We start from the raw sequence: 17,355 nt of genomic DNA on the forward strand, positions 1-17,355 counted from the left end.
GAGATGAAACTAATCTGACACAACTGCACTGACACCTCCATCTACTTCAGACTGAAGGCTAGGAGCAGGAAATTATTTAACAATATCAAAAATAAATGCAAATAGTTACATGATGTCTATGACATGTTGTGCATTTGTTTGTACCTAATGAATTGGCCTAAAAGTCAGAATAATGACATATTCTATATATTTTAATGTCTTCCTCAAAAAAAGGTGTAGTAACAATGAATAGATGGCATCATTTACAACACAAAGCAGAACTGACAGCTACACAAAGCTAAAATGAACTGCATTTGTTTCAATGACAACAGGAGTTATGAAAAATATAAACATGTGCAGTTTGAAAGAACGGCAACGGATTACTACCATTAGTTACAGGATATGTGCATTAGGGTTACTGAAGATAGACAAAAAAAAGGAGAAGTAAAGAAAAATAAATTAAAAAAATAACATTTCTGAGTTTGAAAAGTCAAAAATTTGCTAGGAAAAAAAAATCTGAAATTATGAGAATCATCTCAGAAATTTGGTAGAAAGAACAACGGCATTTCTGAGTCTGGAAGGTCAAAAATCTTCTAGAAAAAAATTCTAAATTTGAGATTAATATCTTAGAAATTTGCTAAAATAAATAAATAAAAAAAAGACAAAGAAATGTGGTATTTATATTATTAGAGTTTTAAAAGTCAAACATTATCTAAAATATTTACATTTTTAAAGGTCTAAAAACATTTACTTTTGAAAGTCAGAAATTTCAATGTTTTAATTTAGAAAATTAGATTAATATCAACATTTCTGAGTATTTTCTGACAAATTTCTGACTTTTAGAAATTTTCAGTTTTGAAAGTTGAAAATGTGCAACTTTTGAAACAGAAAATTTCAAGATTAATTCCAAAATGTTTCTTTTTTTTTTCTAGTAAATTTTCAACCGTTCAAATACAGAAATTCCCACGTTTTTTTTCAAAGCAAGATTTTTTGGTGGAGATTTACTAGTACGCCATCGCAATAGGATCATGGATTCATATAATCAGAGATTCCTGTACCCGTTTCCCTCTCTCTCATCCACAGACAAAAATCTCTGTGTTCAAGTTCAAAGGAGGGGGTTTGGCTATAAGAGGCGACAGTCTCCACCACAGGGCAGCAGAAACAACAGATGGCCACTCCTCTGAAGGCCTTCTCCCCCATATCCGTCTATCCTCCTCTGACACCCCCCCGGTTTCTCGCTCTTCACATCCCCCTCCTCCCCGTTTCCATGTGTTCCTGATTCCCCTCTTCTTCTCCGCTCTGTGGCTTCAAACAAACCATGATGCCCAATCCTAATCATTCCCTGCAGTAGTAGTAGCAGGAGTAGTAATATCTTTCTTTCCCATCTTCCTCTGAAGTCTCCCCCCACCTCTGTCGGCTCTCCTTTCAAGTGGAAAACTTAACCCCTTTGTCCATCCCCTCCAAACCCTCTCCTCTAATTTTTTCCACCCTGCTGAATCCAAGATCCGACCGACCTCTTCCCCACAAACTCCTCTTCATCTCCGTCTATGCCTTCCTTTGTACTCGCTGGACACCTAAAACCTCATCTAAACCCCCCTTTTTCGTCTCCCTCACCTCAACTCTCTAACATCAGAGGTTTTTCTCTTTTGTTTCCGCTTCTCTTTTAGCTCAAGCCTTCATCCTTATTATTTGCCCCATTTTTTCATACATATCTCCCTCCTGTGAGTGTAAGCATTTCAGCAGCACAATGTGTTCATCTTCATTTCCATCTTGTCAGTATGCAGATTCTCTTTTTTTGCAGTAATAAGACCATTAGTCACAGGAATTTCCCACTAGACTGAGGTGGTACCTATATTTAGTGGAATCATGAGGGTGTTTCACCTGACAAAGAGAGGAAGGCGAAATGTTAGGTCATAAATGTCTCACACTAAGAATGAGAGTAAAACCCAGCCACAATGACATCTGGTCCTATTAAATTTCTCAGAATTGGTTTTAATAAAAATCTAGAGGTGTTTTTTTTAAACCCATGTTTTACTTTTATTAGACTCAGTAAGGGGGAATCCAATACTAAAGGAGGCATTATGTACTTTCCAAGCACATAGTGCCATTTTACAGCACAATGAAGCAGCTATGTTAGCTTCAGTTGTTTTTAAAATGATGTATATATCAAACATAACTTAAAACAAACTTGACTTTGCAATTTAAATTGGGCCTCTGTCTCTTTAAGAATCTCCTACTCTTTCCAACACTCCCCCAATCAGCACGTCATCACAACAATGCTTCTCCATTATGCCGTTTACAGTCGTTGTGGTTTGTATTGTAGCCCTGAAAATACGTGTGTCAAACTCGAGGCCCGGGGGCCAAATCTGGCCCGCCATAAGTGCTTTTTGTAGCCGTCTAGACGTTAGTGGGACACGAAAATAAATCATGATAACAGTTGTGTGCTGGTGGTTTTTATATTAATGTGAAAAGATGTTCAATATTATTTAATTTTAAGAAGAAATCATCAAATGCAGACATTTATCAATATTTTACCAGATTGTAATGTATTATTTTATCGATATATTCTGCTGCAAGACATTCGTGATCTTGATATGATTGTCTTAAACGACTGCTCTAAATATAAACTCGTAAATTAGCTGTTGTTCAAGAGGAGACCTTACCTGACTTTTGAACACAGTTGCCTTACTTTAATGGCGTGTGTTGCTGTCTTTCGCATTTTGAAGAGAAAACAAGTGAAATGGGCCTATGTGTCCAGATGCCAGTCATGATTTTGTTCAAAACAATCATTTCAGAATTTATCTCAAATCAAAAGGTTGGATTATTGAAAAATGTTCCAGAGTGAGATTTTGCTACTGCAGCAAAAGCAGAATTTTTTTTAACATATTTATATCATCTTTATCAAGGACAGCAAATATTGTGGAGGGCAATAAATGTGTGAAAAACAAGCCTGAGAAAATGTAAAAAAAAAAAAAAAAAAAAAAATGGATTTGTATCAGAGAATGATGCAACAAAATCAAAATTACTTACAATTTTGTGCAACTGTGCTTTATTCTAAAGAATAGCAGCCATTACACTTTGTTTATCTAAACCAAAATCGTTCTTATAAATTTTCACCCAGACAGGCTTCCAATAATTCAGCAAGTGGTAAATACTGTGATAGATGACAGTTTGTAAAACAAAGTCAAATTTGTAGTTGTGAAAGTGCTTGTGACCTCCAGTGACACGTCTGGAGGGAAAGAGGGATTTATGTGATGTTTAACTTGACTTCAAAACGTCAAAGATACTGAAGATAACACTAAGTTTTCAACTCGCTAAGGTGACCGAGTCAAATCAAATTTAAAAAATACCTTCAGTTCAACAGCTGCATCAATTTAAAAACAGTAATTGCTCACAACCTTTTTCTTCATATGATATTCTAACCTTCACAACCCAATAAGTCATAGAAAAGTCATGAAAGGCCCATTATCACTTCTGTAATTTTCCAAATTGGGTGATGATGTGTGAAATCAAAAATGAGAGGACATGAGAAGAAAATCCAAAGGATCTAAAGGTTCAGCATAAAAAAAAAAAACTTCAGAGAGGATAAACAGGGAGGTAATTTCCGCTCTCCACCCACCTTGAAAACATCAGAGAAAAACCCAGAGCCAATCCACTCGCAGGTGAAGTCATCAAGGCGTGTCAGGCAGGAGAAGGCACTGATAAGGGCTCTGTAGGAGGACGGACACACCCTGCCCACCTGGACGAAACAAGAACAAACAGGTGAAAAAAGTGACATAATATTCATGCTCCAAATTCCAAACTTTCCTGCTTATTTACAGCCTCTTGCTTCACGATGAGCTCAAAAACTTGAAAATAAATGGTAAAAGATGGAGAAAGTTAGAAGGGCGTTTTCAATTTAACTGATACTGTACAGTCTTTTGTTATCATTTTCTTCATATTTTACCTTAAAATTTACTGCTGGTACACTTTAACTCCCCCACTGAGATGCAATATTTATATTCTAAAGCACATTTTTGTGTTTTTGCAGATCAAAATCTACAACAATCCATAAATAAATTGTTTAACCAATGGATTCGAATCACTAATTGTTCATTTTGGATGTTTGCTGCGAAAAGCACAATTCACTAAGGAATCTTTTCCATCAATAACAACCTTTACAATTCAAAGAGTCGTCTTTTGCCCTCGGGCCAATTAAATAAAGGAAAATCTTGAACCAAAAAACCTACTTGACTCTTTGATCAAATAAATGATCATAAATGGTGGTGAATTACTTGCAGGGTCAGTAATTACTTAATTGCATTCAATCGAAAAGGAAATATTGACAAAGAACTGTGATGGGAAGGGCCAACAAATGTCACTTTTAATGCAGTCTTTTTTTTTTTAACAAGTTAGGATTGCAATGACAGCTGGACTGATTTCTTAAAGCGAATGTGTTCACATATTTACCTCATTATATGATCTGCAGTGCATTTTTACACATATGCATGCATCCTATGTTTGAATCTACTTAATTCCATAACAAATTTAATGTAATCTTGTAACCAACACATGTGCCTGCCCTTTCTAATACATAAAATTCAATTGTTTGCTAACAAAGGAAATTTTTGTGGGTTTAAGAAATTCGGCCTGTTGAATGGAGACTTCCTGCAGAAGAGAAAGGACTGTGATCAAGAGGCTGAAGTTCAGAGAGCTGGAAGCACAGTAAAAAAAAAAAAACGATTATTTAAAAAAGAGGCGTAAGAAAATGTGGATTTTATATCACTGCTGTAAATTTTACCAGTAATATAGCCACTGAATGGCTTTCTAATGCAGTACAGCCCCTATTATTTGCTTTTATTACAAAATTAAAGAACCAATCTGGTTCCATTTTTAGGTTTTCATCCAACCTTTACAAGAAAAGCAATAAAATGCTCTCTTGAGTAAGATTATGCAATCTGAGTCCTTTCCATATTGTGGAAAAAGAAGAAAAGCACTTTGCCCACTTCAAAAAACTCATTAAAAGGATTAAACAAAAAAAAGAAAAATACATACATATATATATTTATATCTTGGCATCCAGTTTGTGAAACTGTCTGTTATTATCACATAAAAACAGTAAGAAAGTTTCAAAAGATTTTTATTTCATGCTTGCTCCAAGTAATTAAGAGTCGTTGCATAGAGGGTAAAACGCCACATGAAGGCTCAGGGTTGGAACCTTTAATATTGAATATATTAAATATTGATCCAATTTCAGCCTCCGAAGTGCAGTTACACAAAACCTCACAGAATTCATACACAATAATTGCGTTTCTCTTTTTTTCTATTCAATATAGAGGGATTATCGATCGACGTCACACTGCGTCAGCACCCACTGTACCGTGCATGTCGCCTGTAATATTAACTATTTAAGCTGTTCTCAATTAGGCTAATAAAATTATTTACAACTCGGGGCCTCTCTTCACCCGGCGCCGCTGTCAGAGGTTTAATTTTTAAAACCTCTCGTTCAGCCTCCTGGACTTTTGATTTCTGATGGTTTAGTTTGCTACCTGCCTTGATGACCGCAGATACATGTTTATTTTCCGTACGTTTCCATGGTTTTCTCGTCATTTATTAACTCAACATGAAACATGTTTGACTCATTAAGGCGTCTCCCATTCACTGATGTCAACTTGGTAGTATAATTTGTTTCATCATGGCGTGGCAAATAGTTGTGGAACGCTCTCAACATGTTAGCTAATGATAAAACAGCACGACAACGGGGGGTAACCATGGCAACCGGTGGTAGTATTTCTACTCCACTGCTGCCTCAGCCATACTGGATCTCAAGTTATAGTCTGTGATCAACATGGTTGGTAAAGAAATTCATATTTATCGTCATACATAAGTTCAAATCCTGCAAAATTCCTTGCAAATATTTTCTAATTTAGCAGAGAATGTGTGAAATAATCATCAATATGAAAATATGTTCAGTGTTATTTAAATTTAAGAAGTATGTTATTATTATTTTAACAGCTTGTTAATGAGTTTTATCAACACAACCAGCACTTTGGGTACGTTCATAATCTTGATACGGCCCAAAATTAAAATGATTTTGACTCCCCTACTCTATAGATTTAACTTTTGTGAATGGAAACTGATAGGCTCCTTGGCTTTTATATCGCAAATTAGGCTCAACAGCGTCCACTACATTCATTAAGTACCAGAAGCTGTAAGAACTGACCTGTGAGGGCGGGCCCATCTCGCAGTTTCCTACGCCTCCGGTTCCATCCCTGTCCTCCTGGAGGCGTTCCGGCCATGTTGGGAACCCAGCAATAGAGTTGCGTTTGTTCCGGTCCATGGCGATGTAAAAGAAGCTGATACCAGTGAGGGTAATATGGGCCTGTTTCTGTAAGGTACCCACATGACAAGAGGAATAGAGTGTCTTAACGGTGCCGAGGGTTTCACGGCAGCACGGTGTGTGGTCAGTTTGAGTTGTGGTAGGAGATATATCACACACATAGACTTCAGGTTTTTCTTTTTTTCTTATTTGACTTTGGATGTCCCTGTTTTCATGTCCTTTACGTTTAGCAACCGGTCCAGTTCCTCACTGCTTGAGCATGAATTGTCCAGAACGACAAGATCTTCACATGCTTGACAATCCTTGAAGAGCTGGGGGAAAAAAAAGATGAATATGAAAGAATTAGTGAGATTTATACTTCAATTATCAAAAATGTCACTGCTTATCGGATCACATACATGCAAAAAGCGCTAAAATGAAGGCGATAGAAACAACTTCTGCAGACGGAGACGCATTAATAAAACAAACGCAGTGGTTGCAATAGGGGCCGATTGTTCAATTACGGGAGATAAGCTGGGGAATAGTTCAAGTTTCGAACTGTTCTGCCAGCCAAAACAAAGTCAGCAGGGTACAAAGAGGAGCAGGAAGGGCAGCCTGTGGCTACAGCACTTTTTTTACTCTCAGTGTAAACAACGTAGCTTTCATAATGTTAAAGAAACATAAGAAGAAGATTTTCCCCAAAATACCCTGACTGCTGTGAAATACATCAGTTTTACCGTAATGTGGAGCTAATATAAGATAGTCACATAATATTATGTTAGTGTATAACAAAGTGTTTAATGTTTAAACAGATGTTTAATATTAACAACTGTTTAATAAAATCTATGCTGTGACAACTGCCGTCTCTACCAAGTGACTTGCATCACTTTTATTTTTAACATTCCTTAGAAAAATAAAACTGAACAAATAAAACTAAATTGGTAAAAATTTCCATTTACTATGTCAGAACTCAAAGGGAAGCGAAACAGAAAACCCAGGTGCATCTCTGATCTATATTAATCTTTCCTTTAGACATGTTAAAACTGACCTGTGGTATAAAAAAAAGTAAGATTGTATCATAACTTCCTACGTAAAAATATAAATAGAGCATTTAGGTCAAAGATCATTTTTGAACACATTTTAATTAACTTGTGCAACTTTGTCAACTTGTGCCACATAAAGCTGATGTGCATTATGATATTTAAAACCTGAGGCACAGCTTTGAGCCGTTCTGCCAGGAACGGCCTTCTACTCAGTTGCTTATCTTCTTAATTTAGAAAAGGTAAACAATCATGTAAAGTTCAACTTTGCTGCAAAACAGTTGGTGTGTGAAGAAAAAGAAAAGGACGAAAATATAACAGATTCAGCTTAATGATATAAGAATGAATACATGTAGAAACCCAAGATTTTAAGTGAGTTTTATAAAGATTTGAACACATCAACAGAAATATACAAACTAGGATTGTTGCTGCAGGCCAGCTGGATGGCTTGAGAAACCCATTTCTGTCCCAGTCATGCCCTAAAAAGGATTTTCAACCTCCTCTGTCTTTTTTTAAAGTATTTATTTTATCAATGACACTTCATTTTATGCCCTGCTAATATGGCACAGCAGAAAAAACAACATTTTTTGCCTGTGCCAAGACAAATGCAAGCCCAAAGTACCAGGCATGAACTTTCCTGCCTATTTTCCGAAAGGCTTCAATCTAGACGCAAAAGCAGAGACACTTTTAGCGAGGAAGTGAGCGAGTCGACGAGAATGGGTCAGCAAGTAGAACATTAGCTCAGTCGTTATTCATAACAGAGAGCAGCAGCCAGCAAGAGATTTTGTTTTCACACCCCCTCATCAAGTGTTCTACCCTTTTTTACCAAACATGAGCACAAGTTTGAATGTTGATTCCTGCAAATCCACCCATCACTGCTTATTAAACTGCAGCTTATGCTTGGAAACACTATCCGCATCAAGTTGTTCAAGTTTCTACAACTTACAAACTAATTAAATTTACCATCATATTACAGCTACAGTTTAAAATCATTATAATGAGATGGAATAAAAAGAGTTTTCCTCTCTTTGTTGCCCCCCTTTCTGTGGTGAGGGAGGTGCACTGCACTTTTCCCTTGTTGACAGGAAAGAAAATGTCTGTAAATATTACTGATTGCAAAGAAAAACATAAGACAGTTATGGTGTAAAAAATAAAAGACAACACATGGTGGTGACAGCATCATCCTGTGGGACGCAACCTATCAATCTTTTAAAGTGTCACACTGTTTTAAAACTAGAGAGGGAAGCTATGCATGTTAAGTGATTATGGTTTTGTCTGTTTCTAATTGTAAAAATCTAAATAACAACAAAAAACAAATATTAAAAAATCATCTATGGTTAGTTTTCTGTTTCATAAAAAAGCAATTTATATATATATAATATAGTGGCACTCCTAGAAAATTTTCATAGGAATGGCCAACATTATCATTTATTTATTGGGTTTTACATTATGTCTTCATTTAAGATGATGAAGTTGTATGCCTTTCTATAAAATGAACATCATTTTCAGGGCAGCGAAGTAGGATGGCCAGCATTTTTCAAGGGGGAGCCATGCCCCTTCCGCCCCCCTCTTAAGAACACCACTGTTTAAATACCATAATACTGAGAAGCTGTGGCATTTCTACTACAAAAGTACAATTTGGTAAGAATCTCATACCATCTCATGCCTACTGAAGAAAGTAAAAAAAATCTCCTTAAATAAGAATTACTTCAGTTTTGAAGAAAGATATTACCTTTGCTTTTTAAAAGTAACCCCTTAATAAACTATTTGAAATTCAAACTGCGTTTGTCTATACTAAGCTGAATTGAATCTGAAAATAATTTTGCAAAAGAAACTGACATGCAAGCAGCCCTTTTGTTACCATTATCAGGTTGTATATAAATAGAGCAACAATCCAATTAAGCTATGCAGAGAATGCTGGTGCTATTTAGACTTTCCATCATGCTGCTTTGCAGACCAGTGGTTTTTGCAGCATCTTACAAAACACTGACCTCAGCATGCTGTCTTGGGCTCCAGCAGAATCACTGCAGAGCAGGGGCGGCTGTGAGCAACAACAACACGTTAAAGTAAAGCTCTGACTTCTGACAGATATATAAATGTAGAACGACAGTTTATGGGCCAAAAGAACCACTAATTGGATCATTCTGCAGTATGTTTTATGTACAGTGGCTTCATAGAAACTACAAATTTCAAAGTATTGTACTGGGATTTCATTTGGGAGACTAATAGAAATAAACATATATGTGATAACGGTCAGCACATGTAAAGTGATAAAATGAAACTTGTTTTAATTTTTGCAACTACAAATCTGAAAAGTGTGCATTTGTGTTCAGCAACATTTACTCCAATACCCTTAAGAGCAAGATAATTATGTTGATTTTTGACCCGATCTTCCATTTTCGACAATCTGAAAGACGTTCTGGTTATTGTGATGGCTCTAAAGATAATTTCAGGAAATATTCCTGCCGTACATGGGGTGGTCAGAGTGATCTGCTCAAACGACACACCAGAAAGTCCAGTAGACGTCAGAGTTGTCTTTTTGTTTTGTTTTTGTTCCATTTAAAATAGTCCCCAAGCAATCACCGTTGCTTCTTCCTCGCCTGCCATGTTTATTTACTCTAATCTTTTGTTTGCACTCGAGAGGTTTTGCAGGATTTTCCATCTGACATGGTGATGTTGGTGAGTGAAGCCTGTGTGTCAGGTTTAGAAAATCAATTGGCAATTTGTAAATCTTGCTATAAGTAAGTAATAAGTTCAACCAAGCATTGTGTTGTTGTGCAGAAGCTAGGAAGGTTAGAATACATTTAAATTTTTAAGACGCTGCAACTTTAGGTAAACATCTGATCATAAGTTTTTGTGTTATGGTCAAAAGCTGCTTTGTTGATTTGCAAGTAAACAAACCCACTGAGAGACAGATAAAAGATAAGATGTTTTGTTTGTGACAACAGTCTAAGTTTGAAAGATATTTGTACTTTTTTCCTCTTCAAATTTAAATATCTATGTTTTTAAAAGATTTCCATATTGGCACCAATAATCACCATCAATACTTTTATCTCACTATAGTTTTATGGTGTTAGATGTGATGTTTTATACAAGTAGCAGAGAAAAATGAATGTATAAATAACTGTTTACATCAGGAGTCAGCAACTTTTTACAATCCACAGAGTCATTTAGCTTTCCTCCTACAAAAACCACATTTTTCTAGACCTATTATGTAATAAATAATTACTCTATAAAGTTGATTAGCTCACTATTGAAATTGAAGAAACACATTTTTTATTTTTAAAACCAAGAATAACATCAAACTTTTACAAGAAGAGAACGGATGCATTTCTTGAATAAATGCTCCATACTGATCCAAAAATTGAAAAGAAAGCCCAAAGAAAAAAAACACTAATTTAGTAAATGTATTCCTTGAACTTTTGGTGCCATTCTGTTGTGCAAATTCTATCCAAATATTTCCTGAAGAGCTATTAAGCGTAGCTTTTTATAGCTTTATGTACACAAACTCTGCTCAGTTCTATGATATTTTCCACCAAGTTATTAATACAGAGTCGCAAGAATCACAGGGAAAGTTTTCACATTTTCCATAATGGCAAAAATCCAGGGATGAGGAATTCATATCATGAAATAAACAAGCAAAATAAGCTCGTATATCTCATATGCGTATTTTTTTTTTTTACATCTATAATAACCCTCAATGACGTTTCAAGTGATAAAATACAAATATAGGCAAAAACCACCCATGTTGATTACTATATTTGTTTCCAAACTATACCCTGCTGGCTTCGTATTCCAATGGTATGCATTTAGAATACCACACTAAAGGGACACCGGGTGGAAAAGGGTGGAAATGTAAAAGTCTGGCTTTTTTTCCTGTGTGTAAAATGTGGCCTGTTGCTACTTCAAAACAGATGGGGCATAACACCAAGGCAGCCTCAGGCCGAATACTGTAGGAGTGGTTGGAGAAGGGCGCTGAACAGCTATCCAGCTATCCAGCTGTGTCCTAGTGGATTACAGGCTAATGGGACATGTCATCAATAAATCAAAAGATAAGTGATGTTATGATGTGAAGGTTGCAGCAAATAGTTTAATGTCACTGCAAAGGTTTAAATAACTGCAGGCCAATCTCCCAGCTGCCATTTCTTCATGTATAAACTTAACTAGTTTAATTCTAAATTACCAAAAACTTCCAGTAAGGTTTCAGGATATAGTTTGGTTGTCAACATGAAACTGGGAAGATTTTTCCTCCTGTACAGCTGTTAATTCTGGTGTTCCTCAAGGACCCCTCTTGGGACCAGTTTGATTCAGGCTATGGTGCTGTGATGTCATCTGATTTTTGTTTTTCTGTCCAACCTGAATGTATTAAATCATCAAGCAACTTGTAGTAACAAGCAAAGGTAATGAGCAGTGTAAATGCAGAACAGAGTTTAAAATTATTCTGTTCATTAAGAGTGTAAATAAAATAGATGTCCCCCTTCACAGTTACATTTTCTGACATACAATCAGGTTTTATTAGTGCCAGACCTGGAGAATCACAAAGTGACAGAACCTATCTGACAACATAAAGTAGGCTAAAGGCTCTTAAACAGCAACGTACCATGCCCAGAACTACAGAAATTCAAGAACCAATGAAAAATAAAGCAATTGACAGTCAGGAAATGGTGACAAAATCATTTCTATGGCTTTGGGAATCCAGTGAAGTGCAGCGAGAGCCATTATCCACAAATGGAAAACACATGGAACAGTATTGAACCACCCCAGAAGTGGCCTGGCCGGCCAAACAAAATTACTCCAACAACACTAACTTATGTAAAGAACTGCATGCCTCTCCAAGTTCTATCAAGGTCAGTCTTCATGGTTTAACAATAACTAGCAGACTGATTGGTATTCATCTAAAAGTTAAAAACTTAGACAAGGTAATTGTTCACTTTTACCAAAACCTTCTTAATCACCTCCAAGACCTTTCAAAAACTGTTTTGTCAGAAGTGTGTCAGAAGGCAGAAGTGTGTCTTTTTATGAAGGTGTGTTTCCTGATGAATGTGACATAAAACCAATATAGCATTTCAGAAAAATGTCATATTGACCTATGAAACACGGTGGTGGTGGTGGTGGTGGTGGTGGTGTGATGGTCTGGGGCTGCTCTGCACTTTGGTGGAGCAGCAGAAAACATCACACAAGCAAGTACACCTCAGAAAGACAATGTTTTAGAGTGTCCTAGTCAAAGTCTGTACTTAAATCTGATTGAGAAGATGTGGCATGACCTTAAACGAGCATTAATGCTTGAAAACCCTTCAATGTAGCCAAATCAAAACAATTCTGCAACTAAGAGTGGGGCAGAACTCCTCCACAGTGATGCAAAAGATTCATCAACAGTTATCTCAACACTTCATGGCAGCCGTTTCTACAAAGGGATGCCAAACACTTTGAGGATTAGTCAGTACCGGTGCAAACTTTGAAAGCAAACTGCTTAAAATACATTAATTCCCATTAGGTTTCCTTGTAATTATTAGTGTCTCAGCCTTTTTAGAAATAAGTAATTTATTTTTCTATTACTGAACAATACTGTAATCAAATTTCTTGTTTTAAATGTGCTTTATAAATCAAGTGAATTTGGTTTGAAAAGACCAAATTCACTTGGTCTTTTCAAGTGAATTTGATCACTTGGCGTTTTTGCCTCTAATCACACAATGTCTGCAAAGCACTTTAAACATTTAAGTGATCATTAAGATGTTCCTTCTCTACACACAAATCAACAGTAGCATAAATAATAAAACAATAAAACATTTTAGCGAGGTCACACAAAACGAAAAAGCAAAGCAGTCTGATATCTGACCGCAATCAACTGTGGTAAACATCCATTATGTGTAAGTGTGTGCATGCCAGTCAATCTTCAATGGCTTACAAGTAATGAACAAACTAACGGGGCGGGTAGTAAAAACCTGTCACTACCTGGATGTAAATGACAGCAATTATACAAGTGGGTAAAATATATACACCGCTAGATTGACTTCTTTTAATTTGCTAAACGTATACAAACTCCGGAGAGAAAATGTAAACAAATACCAGAGGCAGTGGCCATTATTAAGGTTTGCCCCTGTTAGTGTTCAAAGTTTTACTCACCTAGTCTTATTTCACGGAGGAGTTTCCAGGAACAGCCCGGGCTGGGCTCCATACCTGTACCCGGATACATTTCTGAGAAAATGTCGAGCTAACTCCGAAACACCGCAGCTAGCTCAACGATAGCGAATGGGCTAGTTTTGTCAACAAAACTGAAGCGGAGTGAAGAGCTAACACACATTAGCCCGAGAGAGAGAGCCTGCAAAACACGCACTTAACAACAAGTTGCTCCCAACAACGGCTTAGAAGTCCTTTTATCCAGCGGTTGAACACCAAAATCTAACACAAAGTTTACTCCTGTCGTTAATTAGTCTACACATTGGTAAAGTGTTGCGGTTTTGTTATCCGCTCCTCTGATAATATTTCAAACGACTGTCGGTGTTTGACAGCTCCGTCGTCTCCCTGCTCTGACTCCACCCACTTTGGAAGGGCACGTCTGTCAGCCAATCAGCGTGCGAGCTGCTTTGTCGCGTTTGAGATTGGAAATGTGCTAATTAAGGTTTAAATAGTGGGAGTTAATTTGGTTAAAAGATTAGAGACACTGTTAGTTGAATATTTTCCAGCTTTTCGTCCATTTATATATTTATACCTGCTTTGTACAATGCAGAATAACGTTTCTAGTTAGTTAGTTTTAGTTATTTGTGAAGACAGTTGTAACTCTAATCTTAATATTAGAATCTATACTTATATGTGTTAAATCTGCTTCTTCTGGCTCATTACCATTAAAACAGTCTGTAGCTATATTTTTTTTTCAGTTTGCTTTTTATGTTTAGTCGTGTTAAATGCATTGTTTTTATTATTATCATGCTCGTTGTTGTTACTTACATTGTACATATAAAGGTGCTCTATAAATAAAGACTGATTGACGAATAGTTCTTTTTAGAGCCAAGACTTGACGTCTTCACTAAAGTAGAGAGAAGTGAACTTTGGTAAATGGCAGTAAAACATGATGTGACCTTCCAGACTAGTAATTAGGTTGCAAGTATTCTGCATGCATTACATGTCAACACCATCTACAATAACTCTTTGAGGAATTTGAATTAATATGAGTTAAAACAACAGTTAATTTTCCTTTGGAGTTGACAGAATATTTTGGATTTGGAATTTGAATAAGACTTTTCATTGTTTGTGTGTTTAAAACAGTTACCTACAAATGATATACCTGAAAATTATTTATTTTTCTTTGTAAAACATTATTTTCAATGAGATGGGAATGCAGCCCCACCTAGTGGACAGACATGGGAAGCACTATTGACTTTCATAATGTCATATTTTCCTGGTCAGAAATTGTAGCCAATCAAGAGCGCCGAACATCCTTATCACGTGATTAATGACCGTTTCCTGTTTCTATTGTATTACACATCCATGGTTTGGCCTCAAATCAGTAAATGTGAACTTTTAAGGTGAGAACTTCTGCTGCTGTTGGATTTGTTGTCGAATATAAAAGTCCTGTAAAAGCCTACTGGCGTTGCTTTAGCCAGCGAACCGAAGAAACATGGCTAACAGCAGCAGCAGCAACAGCAACAACAACAACTGTGTGGCTTTCCAGAGCAAGCTAACCTCCATAATGGAGATGCTGGCTAAAGCGGCCGTTTTGGAAATCAGCAAGCTGTGGGAGGAGGGTTTCGCTGTGGTTCAGGTGGAGCTTCTTCGGAGAGAGAGCGAAATTAAAGCCCTGAACAGAAAGCTGATGTCAATGGAAAACGAGCGTTTAACGGCTCTTTCTCAAGCAGCAAAGTCCTCATCTTTACCAAGAAGAGAGCAGCAACATAATCTGTCGCCACCTGCCGGCGAAGGTAGGAACAGCAGCCAAAACACTGGATGGGCCATTGGAAAAATCCAAGTATTCTGATTTTAACCTCTAAATGCTTAGATTAAACTCGGAAATCTTTTTAGAATGGCCCTAATATTTTTCCGCAATTGCAGCTATATGCATGACAGAATTTTATGTACTCACTTTTTAATTGGAGAATATTGTTGCTACCATGGTAACATGGTAAGAGCAGTTGCAGCTCAATGAATTAAAGCAATCTATTTTATTTTAGTAGTCATGTAACTTGTATTAACCTACTTCAGTAATTCCATTCACTGAGATTTCTGTATTACAAATTCTTATTTTGTTGCAATTATGTAATATTCAAATTTTGAGTTTTTATTAGTTGCAAACCATTCAGTTCAACATGCATAAATGCTTGAAATATATCATTCTGCTGAAATAAACTTCAGTTTTGATTTGGAATACTGAAATTAAACTTGCAGTGAATTTATTTAGATGCATCTGAATTTTTCATGTGAGAAACTGTAACACATGCTCTATACATGATAAATAACTAATGAATGTTCTTATATACAGGTTGCTGGTACAACTGATTTAATTTGTAGATTATTCATTTTGTTGCTTAAACTTAATAAGATGACTCCCTTTTACATTTCATTCTCATTATGATGACTTTTTCTGTTTTTATTGCAGGGCTTTCAGTAGAATCAGTGCAGACACTGCCTTCAGATCAGAGCGTTCAGGATAAAGCAGACTCTTCAGGGAATAATGAAGCTCTGCTTCCTGTTCAGATGGAAGAAAAGGAAAATGCTGCAAAGCAACGTAAGTCGGATCTCTGTGAATCCGTAGATAGAGATGATGAGGAATCTGTAGTGAAGCTGGAAGAGGATGATGATGTTGAGATTGTGGAGCAGGAAGTGGATTTGAATCCCAGAAGCAGCACAGTGGGTCACCATGAACGGCTCCAACGATGTGCTGAAGCAGCACCAGAACAAGAGACCCAGCACTGGGTGTCTGTTTTAGTGGGAGACAGCGACACGGAGGATGATTCTGACTGCTTCTTCGAACCAAACCATCTTTCACACAATCTGGACTCAGAAATTTTACTTATTCAAAACTCTCTGGACATCTTCGATAACTCGGCGGAGGCTGCTCATTCTGATCGGCTTGCAAGGGACAGCAGGACGCTTCAAGGTGCTTCAAGTAAATCCAGCGCTCCCCTGACTTTCAGCCAATCACAGCCAAGTCAGCAAACATCACACCATGCAGAAAGAGAAACAGCTGTTGGGTTCTTTTTAGAAAAACAATGGCGAACTAAAAACGCGTCAGCTTTCAACCCCGACAGGAGTCCGTTTGCTTTAAATGAGCCGGAGTTGCACAAAGCTGCAGCGAGTCGACGCATCAAGGAGAAATGGTACATCTGCCCTTTCTGTGGTAAAAGCTTCGACCGCGTCAGCCATCTGCAGATCCACCAGCGAATTCACACCGGGGAGAAACCGTACACTTGTGAAATGTGTGGCAAGAGTTTTTCCCAGAGGAGTAACCTGCGCACTCATCAACGAACTCACAAGGAGGCCCTTTCTTAAAATGTTTTAATTCAAATACAGAGAAGAGGATAAAAGTTAGAATTTACTGTGTTTTCATATTACTGGAATATTGTAGCTAATTTTTTCTTTGGAGCGGTTGCACAATACCATCTTAGGATTTGAGGACAAAAACGAATTATTTTATTGTGATTGAATGTCCATCCGTTTTATTCATTAAGAAAAACATTTTGGGGTTACAACTAATTATTTTTGTAATTTATTAATCAATTAATCAAATAAAAAAAATGGTCTAACTTTGGAGATTTTTCATTTAACCAGTTAAGCGAATATGGACACACAAGACAACACACACACACACTCCTAAGGCCAGTTTAGGAAAGCCAAATAACCTAACAATTTTTTGGACGGTGAGAATATCCAGATAAAACCCACAAATGCACAGGGAGAACATGCAGAAAGCTCTAGATTAGCGGTTCTCAACGTGGGCGGTACCGCCCCCCAGGGGGCGTTCAGAGGACGACAGGGGGCGCTCGCGGACATTCTTACAAAAGGGGGGCGCTGGGATGCCTTTGGGGGGCGTTTGGTCGAAGCTAA

The 17,355-nt window shown here is 37.0% G+C and overlaps 2 protein-coding genes across 2 annotated transcripts in view; one reads left to right on the forward strand and one right to left on the reverse strand.

The window, feature by feature from the left end:
• tesk2 (testis associated actin remodelling kinase 2) overlaps positions 1–13,874 on the reverse strand; it is a 39,333-nt gene extending 25,459 nt beyond the window's left edge. Inside the window, exons 1-3 of the mRNA XM_008433990.2 lie at positions 13,441–13,874; positions 6,182–6,609; positions 3,599–3,718 (exon numbers count right to left, since the gene is read on the reverse strand). Of these exons, the coding sequence (XP_008432212.1) occupies positions 3,599–3,718; positions 6,182–6,298 (237 nt within the window). The 5' untranslated portion in view covers positions 6,299–6,609; positions 13,441–13,874. The remainder of the gene's footprint in view (positions 1–3,598; positions 3,719–6,181; positions 6,610–13,440) is intronic.
• An 874-nt stretch (positions 13,875–14,748) lies between these two features.
• Positions 14,749–17,355, forward strand: LOC103479516 (zinc finger and SCAN domain-containing protein 21-like). The gene is made up of 2 exons (XM_008433991.2): positions 14,749–15,233; positions 15,908–17,355. Exons 1-2 carry the CDS (start codon positions 14,933–14,935, stop codon positions 16,798–16,800), a joined length of 1,194 nt encoding a protein of 397 aa, XP_008432213.1. The 5' UTR covers positions 14,749–14,932; the 3' UTR covers positions 16,801–17,355.

The sequence above is a fragment of the Poecilia reticulata genome, linkage group LG17 (genome assembly GCF_000633615.1).
Source record: "Poecilia reticulata strain Guanapo linkage group LG17, Guppy_female_1.0+MT, whole genome shotgun sequence".
Lineage (NCBI taxonomy): Eukaryota > Metazoa > Chordata > Actinopteri > Cyprinodontiformes > Poeciliidae > Poecilia > Poecilia reticulata.

Coding starts and splice junctions, on each gene's coding strand:
- LOC103479516 (XM_008433991.2), top strand. CDS start 14,933: ATGGCTAACAGCAGCAGCAGCAACAGCAACAACAACAACTGTGTGGCT. Junction 15,234..15,907: donor GTCGCCACCTGCCGGCGAAG/GTAGGAACAGCA, acceptor TTTTTATTGCAG/GGCTTTCAGTAGAATCAGTG.